Source organism: Impatiens glandulifera, chromosome 1 (assembly GCF_907164915.1).
Source record: "Impatiens glandulifera chromosome 1, dImpGla2.1, whole genome shotgun sequence".
In the NCBI taxonomy this organism is placed as follows: Eukaryota; Viridiplantae; Streptophyta; class Magnoliopsida; order Ericales; family Balsaminaceae; genus Impatiens; species Impatiens glandulifera.
In genome coordinates, this window is record NC_061862.1 from 91682517 (window position 1) to 91696583 (window position 14067).

At 29.3% G+C, this 14067-nt stretch overlaps 1 protein-coding gene across 1 annotated transcript; it reads left to right on the forward strand.

The window, feature by feature from the left end:
* The first annotated feature begins 2697 nt into the window (after positions 1 to 2697).
* Positions 2698 to 6629, forward strand: LOC124919287 (leucine-rich repeat receptor-like serine/threonine-protein kinase BAM1). The gene is made up of 2 exons (XM_047459505.1): positions 2698 to 5382; positions 5970 to 6629. Exons 1-2 carry the CDS (start codon positions 2802 to 2804, stop codon positions 6392 to 6394), a joined length of 3006 nt encoding a protein of 1001 aa, XP_047315461.1. The 5' UTR covers positions 2698 to 2801; the 3' UTR covers positions 6395 to 6629.
* Positions 6630 to 14067: the final 7438 nt, after the last annotated feature.

A 14067-nucleotide genomic window follows, 5' to 3' on the forward strand; every position in this document is an offset into this window, starting at 1 on the left:
ATTATAACCATTGTTGGACCTATTATTTTTCAGCCCAATCATGCTTGACCTATCAACGCCAGACCCAAGAATGCTTTGTTCGTTAGATCCACCATGTCCATTAGAAGAGGAATATTGATGGTTTCTGAAAGAAGATGAAAAGCCTCGTGATTGCCCTTTCGAGTTCCATCCGCGACTGTTTTCTTTAATAACAACATTCGCTGATCTATTTGAGACGTTAGAATGAGAGAGTTCGAGACGTTGTTCTTGATTTAGAAGAAGCCCCGTGAGATCTTCAATGCTCACTGGTTCAACTCGTGTTGTTACAGCAACAACAAGGGAATCATATTCAGGGCCGAGGCCACTAAGAACGTAGGTAAGGAGATCCAAATCAGAGACTTTTTCGCCGATAGAGGCAAGTGAATCGGCAATAGATTTTACAGATTGCAGATAATCAGTCATACTTTTTGTTCCTTTCTTTTGAGTTTGAATAAGAAGTCGTAACTGAACTAACCGTGCCCTAGATTGAGTTGCAAACATTTTCTCCAAGGCCGTCCATAGTCAAAATGACGTTTCACAAGCATCACCAACAACTTGAGCCAATATAGGTTCGGTGAGGGTGGAGAGAAGCCAACTTATGATACGTTGATCTTGTTCTTCCCATGATTCGAAAGCAGGATTGACGATCATGACTGCTTCTGAAGTTTCTTCTGCCGGAGCAAGAGTTGGGCTCGGGGCAAGAAGAGTTCCGTTGACATAAGAAAAAAGACGATTCCCCTTTAAAACGGGAATAACTTGAGATCGCCAGAGTACGAAATTTTGTTGATTCAGTTTCACAGAAATAGGCTGGAGGAAAGAAGAAGCTAATAGAGGAATATTTTTACTCTCAGCCATTACTTAGGATCGAAAAAGAAATTAATCAGAAGCTCTGATACCAAGAAGAAAGATAGTAAGAAGATAAGATAGAGAGAAGATTAGAATTGATATTGTGTTTATTATTGATAAACAATAGACATATATATATACATGAAATGGGAAAATGAAAAGTCTAAGACTATGAAAAGCTAAGAATATGAAAAGCTAGAAATACGAAAAGTTTTTAAATAATAAATGAGGAATTAATTATTTGGTTTAATAGAGTATATAATTTTAAAATAATTAAAAATTAGAGTTATTGAAAACATTTATTACAATCCATAATCTTCCATATCCATTGAAAGCAACCAAATAGTATTTATATTCAAACATATAAATAGATTTTATAAATTAATTTATAATAAAAAAAAATTACAATTTAACAAAAAAAAATATTAAGTGACATAGAGAGTTAATAAATAAGTAGTTGGTTTTGGTTTATTTAGGCTTATAAATGTTTGATTGAGGAAATTTAAAAAGTAACAAATTTTTGGAATTTATTTGATCAAGATAGTTTTGCCAAATATTTTTTAAAAAGGTGATAAATTTCTAAAAATAATTGTATGATCAGGACATTTTTGTATACTTTTATAAAATTTATGATCAATTAAAAATTCACACCAAATTAGTATGTCATCATGAAAAGATTGTGTAGGGTGTAAAGCTTTCTTAATTAGCTTGATTGAGGGATTGTCTATTTATTTATTTATTTATTTATTTTTACTTTATTATTATGTTTGTTTTAAATATGAAAACTCTTTTAAGAATAAAAACATTTCTTTCTTATGGGGTGAGTTATTAATTTACGCACTTCTTGAGAAAGCATTCCAAAAACTAAAACTTGTTGGTATATGGATATTTTATTTTAAAAAATAAAATTGTATTATGATTTAAAAATTTGTATAAATATTATTTTTTTCATTTATTTTTCACCTTATTTTTTTTTTATTAAATTCAATCATATTTTTTTTATATTAAAAATTATTTTTACATTTTACTTTAATCATTTTCAAAATTAATTATGTGAATGATAATTATATAAAATACAACTTTATAAATAAACTTAATTCTTCATATATTTTTTTAAATGAGGCTTAGTTTCCTTGATTTTAATGTTAATGTGAAAATCTAGTAAATTTGAAATTTTTAAAACTAATACAAATAAGGGTGGTTATTGGATTTTTTTTGATATTTTTCTTAAAAATTCATGTTTGATAAAATAAATAAAAAATAATAATTTCTTGTGTTTAAAAGTTAAAAATATATTTTATTTTTTTTAAATAAATTAATTTTATATAATTAAATAAAGAATAATTTTAATATTATATAAAATGATATGAATGAATAGTTTAATTTAGAATAAAATGATGGAAAATTTAAAAATACTCATTACATCAAAAAAAGAATCTAAGTTATAAAATTATTTGTGACAAATTAACTATAAATAACATTGAAATAAAATATTACCGTTCACCAATTGAGATTGACTGATGCATATAAAAACACGATTTGAAATTATTTTCTTAATATAATATAAGGCATTATTAGCTTCTAACATTTAATATATATATATATATATATTTTTTTTTTTTTTTTAATGAGAAAAAGTAATGATATCTAGATTTTTAACGATCATTTTCCATATTCAAATTGGGATAAACTTTGCTTTTGTAATTGGGAAACAAATAAGTTAATTAAACTAAAATAAATCCAGCCCTTAACTTAGAATTTAATGTTTTTCAAATTTAAAATTTTAGTATTTTGTTCTTTTTAAGAATTGAAAAAACGGAAAAGGAGGAGAATAAAAATTCACGCTTTCTCGTCCTCACTAGTAAGCTCTGCTCTCATCTCTTTCTCTCTCTTCTTCCATCGCCGCCGGTGGTCACGCCGCCGTCGCCGCCGACGAAATGCGTTTCTTCCTTCTCTTCCTCCTCTTCCTCATCATCATCCATATTGCTTCTTCCGCCGCTCGAATGCCTGAATATCAGGCGCTTCTCTCTCTCAAATCTTCAATCACCGACGACCCCCAGTCGGAGCTTTCATCATGGAACGTCTCCACCAATCACTGCACTTGGTCCGGCGTTACCTGCGATTCAACCCGTCATGTCACTTCCCTCGACATCTCCGGCCGTAATCTCTCCGGTACTCTCTCTCCAAATGTCGGACACCTCCGTTTCCTCATTAATCTCACCCTTGCCGCCAACCAGTTTATCGGACCTATTCCTCAAGAGATCTCTTCTATTTCCACTCTCCAGTTTATGAATTTTTCAAATAATCTCTTCAATGAGTCCTTCCCGAAGGAGCTATTTCGTCTTCGAAATCTTCAAGTGCTTGATTTGTATAATAATAACTTAACCGGAGTACTTTCTTCCGGATTCTATCAGATGTCTACTCTACGTCATCTTCATCTCGGTGGGAATTTTTTTTCCGGTGTTATACCGCCGGAGTTCGGTATGTTTCCTTCTCTTGAATATCTCGCCATTTCGGGAAACAGTCTCGTCGGCGTTATTCCGCCGGAAATCGGAAACATATCTACACTCCAGCATCTCTATATCGGCTACTACAACAGTTATACTAACGGAATACCTCCTGAGATCGGAAATCTTTCTAGACTCGTTCGATTTGATGCGGCTAGCTGTGGACTCACCGGCGAGATTCCTCCGGAGATTGCGAAACTACAGAACCTGGATACTTTGTTCTTGCAGGTGAATACACTCGCGGGTCCTTTAACGCCGGAACTTGGAAGCTTGATGAGCTTGAAATCGATGGATCTGTCGAATAACTTGTTCACCGGTGAAATACCGGGTTCATTTGAGAATCTGAAGAACCTCACGCTACTAAATCTTTTCAGAAACCAGCTGCATGGTTCGATACCGGATTTTATCGGAGATTTGCCTTCTTTGGAGGTGCTGCAGCTGTGGGAAAACAATTTCACTGGAAGCATTCCTTCTGGTCTGGGAACAAATGGAAAGCTTCAAAGTGTTGATCTTTCGTCGAACAAATTGACGGGTACCTTGCCGCCGGATCTGTGTTCTGGAAATACCCTCGAGGTTTTGATAGCTCTGGGAAACTTCTTGCTTGGACCGATCCCAGAATCTCTGGGTAAATGTGAGTCTCTTAATCGAATTCGGATGGGAGAGAATTATCTCAATGGTTCCATACCCATGGGTCTTCTCACCTTGCCGCAGCTCACACAAGTTGAACTTCAGGATAATCTATTGTCTGGGTCATTTCCTAAAACAATTGGTATGTCCGAAACTTTAGGTCAAATTAGTCTCTCAAACAACCAACTTACAGGTCCATTGCCTCCAACCATTGGGGATTTCTCCGGCATCCAGAAGCTCCTTCTTGATGGCAACCAGTTCTCTGGTCCTATACCACCGGAAATTGGAAGGCTGCAGAACCTGTCCAAGCTCGATATCAGTCTTAACAGCTTTTCCGGTTCAATCCCACCTGAAATCAGTCAATGTAAACTCCTAACATTCCTTGATCTCAGCCGAAACCAGCTAGTTGGTAACATCCCACCGGAGATTACAAACATGCATATCCTAAACTACTTAAATTTATCGAAAAATCACTTTGTTGGAACCATTCCTTCTTCTATATCTTCCATGCAAAGCCTAACATCTATTGATTTTTCATATAACAATCTATCTGGGTTAGTCCCTGGCACAGGCCAGTTTAGTTACTTCAACTATACTTCCTTCCAAGGAAACCCAGGTCTCTGCGGTCCATATTTAGGGCCTTGCAAAGACGGGAATTCCAATCACTCTCACCCTGCTCATGCAAAGGGGCTCTCAGCTTCTCTTAAGCTTCTTCTCGTTATTGGCCTACTTCTCTGCTCTATTGCTTTCGCAATAGCTGCCATTATCAAAGCAAGGTCTTTGAAAAGGGCGAGCGAGGCCAGAGCATGGAAACTAACAGCTTTCCAACGACTGGACTTCACTTGCGACGATGTATTGGATTGTTTGAAAGAAGACAACATAATAGGGAAAGGAGGTGCTGGGATTGTATACAAGGGTGTAATGCCAAACGGGGATCTGGTTGCTGTGAAAAGGCTACCTGTTATGAGCCGTGGATCTTCCCATGACCACGGTTTCAACGCCGAGATACAGACTTTAGGGAGGATTCGCCATCGCCATATCGTTAGGCTATTGGGTTTTTGTTCTAACCATGAGACTAATCTATTGGTTTATGAATACATGCCTAATGGTAGTTTGGGTGAAGTTCTTCATGGTAAGAAAGGAGGACATTTGCATTGGGTTACAAGGTATAAGATCTCATTGGAGGCTGCTAAGGGCCTTTGCTATCTCCACCACGACTGCTCCCCACTCATTCTTCACAGAGACGTTAAGTCGAATAACATTCTCCTCGACTCCAATTTTGAGGCTCACGTTGCTGATTTTGGACTCGCCAAGTTCTTGCAAGATTCTGGAACTTCGGAATGCATGTCTGCCATAGCCGGCTCTTATGGTTACATTGCTCCAGGTATATTCTATTCCAAATTATGCTATAATCTATTATAAGTTAATTAATTGTATTATGATATAGTATTATGGCCTGATTAAGGTCTTGATAGTAGATTGTTGATTTGAAATAACCCAGATCAATCAAGGCCTAATATAGATTATATAAGATGCTCATTTGGGATAAGTCTGGTCTATGAATGATGTGAGTTTGTAGTAATCAGTCATTGTCTTTGTCTTTGGCATTTATTGACATTGCTGTAGAGTTTGGAAGGACATGGGTCTCTTGTATTTCCTTGGCTGGAAAAGCACCAACTGATGGGTCTCCCCACCCATAGATGGGGTCCTCTGTACTGAAAAGGATTTCCAACTGCTATTAAAAATATTTTCTTGTGGGGACGACTATGAACTTCACCATTGCACCTATTACACATTCAAATGATTATTTATCCTTTAGCTTTCTTCAGAAAACAAAACAAAAAATTACCATGCTTTTTTTTTTACTGTTGATATCGAATTTGAAGTAGAAAAAAAAAGTGGGTAATTCACTAGAATGTTTTATTTTCCTTTGTAAATCTTAGGCCTTGTTTTAACCTTTACCTTTAACAGAATACGCTTACACACTAAAGGTGGACGAGAAGAGCGATGTGTACAGTTTCGGTGTTGTTCTGTTAGAACTCGTGAGCGGTAAAAAGCCAGTGGGAGAATTTGGGGACGGAGTTGACATTGTCCAATGGGTGAAGAAAATGACAGGAGGACAGAAAGAAGAAGTTGTAAAAATCCTCGATCAAAGGCTCCATACGGTTCCTCTACACGAAGTGATGCATGTTTTCTATGTGGCTATGTTGTGTGTAGAAGAGCAAGCAGTTGAAAGACCAACCATGAGGGAAGTGGTTCAGATTCTAACCGAAATTCCAAAACCGGCGAATGCTAAAGAGGAAGGAGGAGAGGAGTCCCAACCGCCGCCACCAATATCAGATGCTTTGGAGACTTTACAATCATCTACGTCGGATCTTGATCTTCTTAGCATTTGAGAAATATTAGTCTTGGTTTGGTTTTGAGATCGGTTCTAACCGAAACTCGGAATTCAACATTTTCTTTTATTGGATCGGTTGTTTTATGTTTTTTCTTTGTATGTTGTTTTGGAACTTTTAATGTAATTTCTGGTTTGTTGGATCTTCTTGTTTGTCTCTTAAGGGTGTTCGAAGTTTTATTTTGGGATATCTATGTACAGTAGGAAGGGGTTAATTGAGGTTGTTATTTGTTGTTAGATAATTTTGTTTTGTTTCTATTTCTCAATTAATTAGAAGCTTGTTCAGTTGGATATTTTTTTTAAAAAAAGAATCATATATAATCAACATTTTTTATTTTTTTTTATCAAACTCTACTTAAAAAGAAAAGTATTGTATGATTATATATTTTAAAAAAATTAGAAAGGTAACCACTTTCCCAAAGTCATTAAGATTTTAATATTATAGACATTTACTCTACCAATTAGTTAACAAATATTAATATTTTCTTAAAACTTTTACTTAAACTTTCTTAAAGTAAATGGAAATTTTTTTATATTATATAAGTGGTATATATTATTGTTATTTGATTTAAAATATAAAAATTGGTATAAATTATGTACTTTATAATTTTGTTTGATATATAATATAAAAAATATAAGGATATGATATTTTAATTAATTAAAGTTAAAATAATAAGTTTAGAGTTTTCTATATATTTTTAATAATTAATAATTATTATTATTTAACATTTTAGCTAATAGAATTTAATTAATATATAATATGATTTTTATGTGGTATTAATTGATTGTAACAATATAAATAAATACTATTATTTATGATTAATTAAATTATAGGAAAACTTATAATAATAATTAATATCATGATTTTTATAAGTATAATTTTTTAATATTAAAATTATTTATATTTTAAAAAATGGATGATCAAATAAGGTGGAAGATGAGATGAAAATGAGGGAACTTTTAAAGTTGATTAGAGAGTAGGTGGCGGTAACTTCTTTGTTGACTCAACAGAGGATCTCTTTCTCTCCATGTGCTGCATCATCAATGCACAATTTTATACATTTTTTAAATAAATCCATTCCTTTTTTAAATAAGACAAATTATTAATGACACGGTGAAAAGATATATTATTTGATTAAAAAATAAAGATATTAATATATATAAAAATTAGTTAGTATGATTTGATAAAGAATCACTATCATCTTCGAACAACAACAATAGGAAACACATCGAAATAAATAAAAGTATAACAAATTATATAACGATGAGTGATATGGAAAGAAATTTGAGGAATCATTGACGAAAAAATGATAAAAGGTGAGAAAAAAAAATTATTATTTTTTTAACGAATTAAATTACGACTTCATTACCTTTCGTGTATATATATATATATATATAATTAGTTTGATTTAAACTTATTTGTTAAATGTTAAAATGTTTAAATTATATAAAAGAGATAGAGATGAGAAATGATTATTGCAAATATGAAGACGACTGCAGATAAGGACCTGACCTGCCCTGACCACCTGCCCATTCAGTTTTGGCTCCCACTACAGTCACAGGTACACGTCTCTCTCCTGCCCCCTGCCCCTCTTGTTCATATAATGTTTTTTTTTTAAAAAAATAAAAGATTATTTATCGAAAATAAATTTATATTAAAGACCCTCAATTTAATAGATTTTTTAAGCTAATATTAATTGAAGGTGTAATAATCAAACTTTAAAATATAGCCTTGATTGAATATTTTGAAATCAAATAAGGTGGATTGAAAACAAACAGAGCCTGACAGATGTCATAAATAATTTATATATGAGACAAAAAAAAAAAAAAAAAAAAAAAAAAAGGCCTGACAAGGGGAGAAAATTCTAGTACCCTAATCCCAAATTCCTACTCCATTTATATGTATATGGCATTATGGTTATGAAAAAATAGTTACAATACTATTCTGATGGCTATAATTCAATGAAAGAATATATATGAAACAATGCTAATTATTCGAAATATTATTCAAATAAACCAAAAAAAACTACCCTAATTATTCACTAGAATCCAACATTTTTTAAATAATTCTTATAATTGTATGATAGTATAAAAAAAATGGTTCAACTTCTAAATTGTGACACATGATACTCGAATAATTATAATTTTAAATATTTAATTCATCTCAGTTTTAATTATTCAAAAATCGTCCTTATTCTTAATTTAATGTAACATTTTCATTTCTTATAATTAATTTACTATAATGATAAAATATCAATTCTACCTCTTTTTTATTTTTTTCCAACTCTTCACCATCACACATTTTGTAACCAGCTCAAACTGCATTTTGCAAACGCGTAGAAACTCAAAAAAAAACAATTAAAAAAAATAAAGACATCCAAAACAGTAGGTCGTTAAGAAGTTTAGTGAAAAATAAATATGAAATATATATTTGTTTAAAATTTTCTAAATATTTCCTTATAACACATTTTGTAACCACCAAAATTAATCTCGAATAAATATTCAATTTTAAAAAATAATGTGCAAAACATTTATAAACATTCATTTATAAATATGACAAAAACTAATTAGAAAAATGAAACGAAACAATCAAATTAAAAGAAGGGTGTTTTGTCTATTTGGTATAAAGTCTCAAATTGCTAAAGTTGTAATAGTTTTAATCTCATCTAACCAAATTTGAAGCTCAAGCTTTCCTTGGATAAAAATAAACACAATGGAACCTCAAATAACAGTTAAGTAAAAAAATAGTAATCTCATTTATAAATACTTTTTAATTTTAATTTAATTTAGATTTGAATTTAAGGATAAAAATAACCAATAATAATTGAACCATAGAGAATTATTACAAAAAGAAAGAAAATGGAAGAAAAGAAGGTAAAAACAAGTAACAAAACCATCCATATGATTCATCAAATGATAATATGTTGATTTACAATGTAGATCATCTTGCACAACCGATACAAGATCATTACTAATAATATTTTACAAAACTTTGACCTAATTTGAATATGTTACCAAATTTAATCCCTTAAGTTGAATATCTCGTTAAAGTTAAAGGTAATTTATCATACATCTTAGCTTCATTTTAAATATATCACAATAACTCATTTAGTCTTTACCAAAATATTTTGATAAAACAAATAAATTTTCAGAAATTTATCAACCACAAATAACAAACAAACAACCCTAAAATTATATTCTATCACAATTTGCATTTTCTTTCTTAAAGAAAGTAGAGGTGGTGAATTAACAACTAGTCAAATCTTATGCCTAAAACGATAATAAACATTTGATTTTAGTTATAATTATTATAAGTGGACAATAAAATGAACATACTTAAACTGCTAAAATCAATATATATCTACTGTAACTACAATTGAATAAGATTATTTTCTCTTATAAACCACACTAAGCGTTTCTATTAGAAAATTTCAATTTCATGTAACCAAATATAACCGAATCAAACCGACTAATAAAAAACCATCTTTGATTTTTAATTTATATATAACATGTAATCTTAAAAATAACTAAATGAGTATTCAGAATATTTAAACAATATTTTCAAAAAAAACATTTTACATGGATAAGATATATTTTCTCTTTATATTTATATTTATATATATATATATATATATATATATATATATATATATATATATATATATATAGAGAGAGAGAGAGAGATTTAAACAATATTTTCAAAATTTATATATGTTGCCCATATATAAATGGACTAAATTAAAAAATTAACTAATCGATCCTCAAAAAAAGGCACAACAATATTTTAAGACAAAATTTATTGTATTAATCTAAAATTATTTTAAATGATTCAAACTATGCATATTCATAATTATGTTTAATAAATTTATAATAACTAAACAATTTATATCACTCGTCTTAATTTTTATGTGGGCATTTATTTTAAGAACTTTGAATGACTAAATCACTTTTTTAATTTATAAAGAAAATAAAACATGATCCCACATTATTTAAGACGTTTTTTTTTTTTAGTGTTAATCGAATTTGTGAAAATATCTAATCCCTTAAAAATATTTTTTGTCGCTTTAAATTAAATACTCTAGCGGGGTTAAGTATAATTATAAAAATCAATTTTGTATAACTAAACTAATGATTCATGTCTAGTAAAACTGTAGAAACACTTAAATCAAATCACATTATTATAATAATTACTAAAGAACACATATATACTCAAGTAAAAACAAAGTAGAAGGGACCTAGTGAAAAGCTGGTTAAATCAAAAATTTCAAACCCTAGCTATGTGAGAATCCTATTTCATCACTTTGTAGACTTTTATATCACAATAATTTTATTTTGTCCAATATTGTCTCAAGGCGGGCCACGACAATCTTTTCAATTGTCATTCGCAACTTTAAGTGGTTGGTTACATCTTTCGGATATTTGTCTTTAAAACAAATCTAATGTTTTTTTTTTAAATTATTTTTGTAGTTGTTATGGATTATAGATGATTGTATTATATATTCCTATTCATGATTATATATATGTAATAGTATTCAACTTTATTTTACTTCCAATCAATGAAAACATCAAAAAAAAAACATAGAGTTTGATGTGTGAGGGTTTTTTTTTTTATATATATAAAAAAATAGGTTATTGGGTTCTAATTTGTTGAACTATTATAATATCATTTTGTATTTAAAATTTAAATTTTAGAATGATTGAATGATTAATTGAAATAATAATAATAAAAATTCAAAAACTCTAAACTAATATATCATTAGAATTCGTGTCAAATTAAAATGGATAGAATTGAGATTATTAATGCAATAAAATAAAAAACTAAGATTTTGATGTTAGGTTATTTGAATTTTTACTATTTTTTTTTTGGAAAAAAATATTTTTATGAAAAAAAGAAGTTACATGGGTTTTAATTTGTTAGATTATTATAATATTTTTTAATATTTAATATTTATATATATAAAAACAAATTAAAAATATTTTGATATTCGAGATGATAAATTAAATAATTGAATGATTAATAGAAAAAATCAAACGTGATATATAGATTTTTGATAAAATAAAAAAATTAAATCAAACAAGTCCATTTATCTATAGAAGTTTTGTCAAATTAAAATGGATATATTTGAGACTTAATAAATTAAAATAAATTTAAAGCTGTATAGTATTTGAACATTATTTCAATTCACTTTAATTTGATTTCATACATATTTGTATGTGTTGGAAAATTTATCTTCCTCTAGTATGGTCTTATAGGAGTATTTTTACTATTAAATAGAGAAAATATATTTAGTAATAAAAAAAACTCTAAGACTTAGTTTCTTTCAATTTATAAATGCGAATAAATCGCGATTATGTAATAAATTATTATAGGGATTTTAACAAAATAAACCATCTTATATAGTTATATAAATAAAATCAAACATGTTTTAGTGTTAACGAATAAGTTTGATAATTTAGAGCAAATAAGAAATATATCTTAGTCGTCTGAGTTTGAATTACTATAAGTGAAAATTTAAATTTGTTATTAAATTTTATTTCATTATTTATATTTTAGGTTATATTAAATAAATATAATAAATTTATATTATCATTAATAAAAATAATTTAATTTATTAGTTAAATGTCATGTTAAAATGAATCAAACTTTGTTAGTAGATTTAATTTTCTTATTTTGTGTGCTAATGGAATGAGTTTCTTTAGGCGACCACTCATCAAACCCAATTCAAATACATCTTACTATAATGATTAAAATTATTATATTAAATAAAAAGTTAGTGAAACTTGTTACTTTTGTGTTGAGTTACATCCAATAACGGAATAAAAAATTTCATATAATTGAATTAAGAGAAACAAAAATATAGGCATTAACTAGAGATAAAATAACAACAAAAGAAACTCAAAAAATATATTAGTCGAAGAAAAAATAAAAAAATAAAAAAAAACAGTTAAAAGAAAAATATTATTAAAAAATATAATAATAAATTTATGAGATCTCCATCAATAACTTGAGTAAAACTATTTATGAAGACTTGGTTAGGTGTGCTCAAAAAAATAAAATAAGATTTTGATATTAAGTTAAAATAAAATATTATTATATTTAATGATATAATAAATTAGGTTTAATATATAGACATTATAATAAACCAATAAAGAAATTGTATAATAATATAGAGATGTTATCACATTGTTAGACTATCCACAGGGTGTCAAATGAGTGTTAAAATAATATCAAATGGTGCAGCACAATATTAAAATTAAGTGTTAAAATATCAAATTTTGATAGGGACCAAATTTGATGTGGCCCAATCACAGCGTGCCAAGTGGCAGCGCCAGTGGTTACTTTTTTGTTTTGTTTTCTTTTTTAAATACACTTTTACATAATAATTGATCAAAAAATAAATATATATATATATCATTATTTTTTATTTTTCGAGATTTATAAATAGAGACTTGGTTTGTGTCATTTGGACACCAAAAAATTTCTGAAATTTTCCACCATATTATCATCCTTGTTTGTATCACATTTTTTTTGAAATCTTCAAACTCTTTCATGGATCCTTCACAAAACTACAACTTCTTTCCAAATTACTTCCCAAATCAAGCTCAAAACCCAAATATACAACCTTCGAACCAAAACAGGATGAATTACCCATGGTTAAAAAAAAATAAAATTATGTATAAATGATGTGGAAGTGAGAGAAAGTGAAAAAATAATTTTGATACCTTGAATAACACTCTGCTGTAGGATATGCTAAAAAGTGAGTGTTAAAATAGGTGTTAAGCTGACGTGGCAGGGTATTAAATGAAAAAATTTGATATCCTGATATTGATAGTCTTATAATATTGTGATAATATCTCACATATATTATTTTATATTATAATATCACTTCATTTAAAATAAAAAAAATATTATTAAAAAATTATTAATGAGAGTCCTCCATCACAATGACTAGAGTAACTAATGGTATATCAGATCTTCTGCTACCGATTGCCGTGTTCCCCTGTGGCGGACCAATCAGATTGCGGCATTATTAATTTAATAATAAATCAATCTGGGCAGGAGACGGAGGGAGGGAGAATCCGGAATCCGGGTTTAGGCCCGGGTTCACACCAGACGCCGTTAACGGAAGCGCCCGTTAACGCCAGGAAATAATATAATATTCAGATAATACCCAGATAAGATATCTTCGCTCTGATCTACACGCCCGTTGCCATGACCCTCATGTAAACCCCGCATACCCACCCATGAGAAGAACGCCTGCCGTTCATGAAAATACACTTACACGTCCATGTAAAGACCGAATTGACAGTCATATACTATTTACGTTTTTTAAATATTAGTTTAATTTATTAAATAGCACAGGCAGCGATATAATATTCGCTTCAATTAATTCAATCTTTTATTTTCTAGGATTTTATAATTTTTTTTTATTTAATTTTTTTTTACCTCGAGACTCTCTGGAGCGAAGATATATTTGCTTCAATTAATTTTAATAAAAACCCCATGTAAAACCCCCCTACCCACCCATGTGAAGACCGCTTGCCTACCATGTAAAGACACTTACCCGTTTATGTGAAGGCCAAAATGACATGGATTTTATATTTCCGTTTATTAAATATTAATTCAATTAATTGAAGATGACATGCAGCAACCGAACAAATCTTCGCCTCAAT

Coding starts and splice junctions, on each gene's coding strand:
- LOC124919287 (XM_047459505.1), top strand. CDS start 2,802: ATGCGTTTCTTCCTTCTCTTCCTCCTCTTCCTCATCATCATCCATATT. Junction 5,383..5,969: donor TTATGGTTACATTGCTCCAG/GTATATTCTATT, acceptor TACCTTTAACAG/AATACGCTTACACACTAAAG.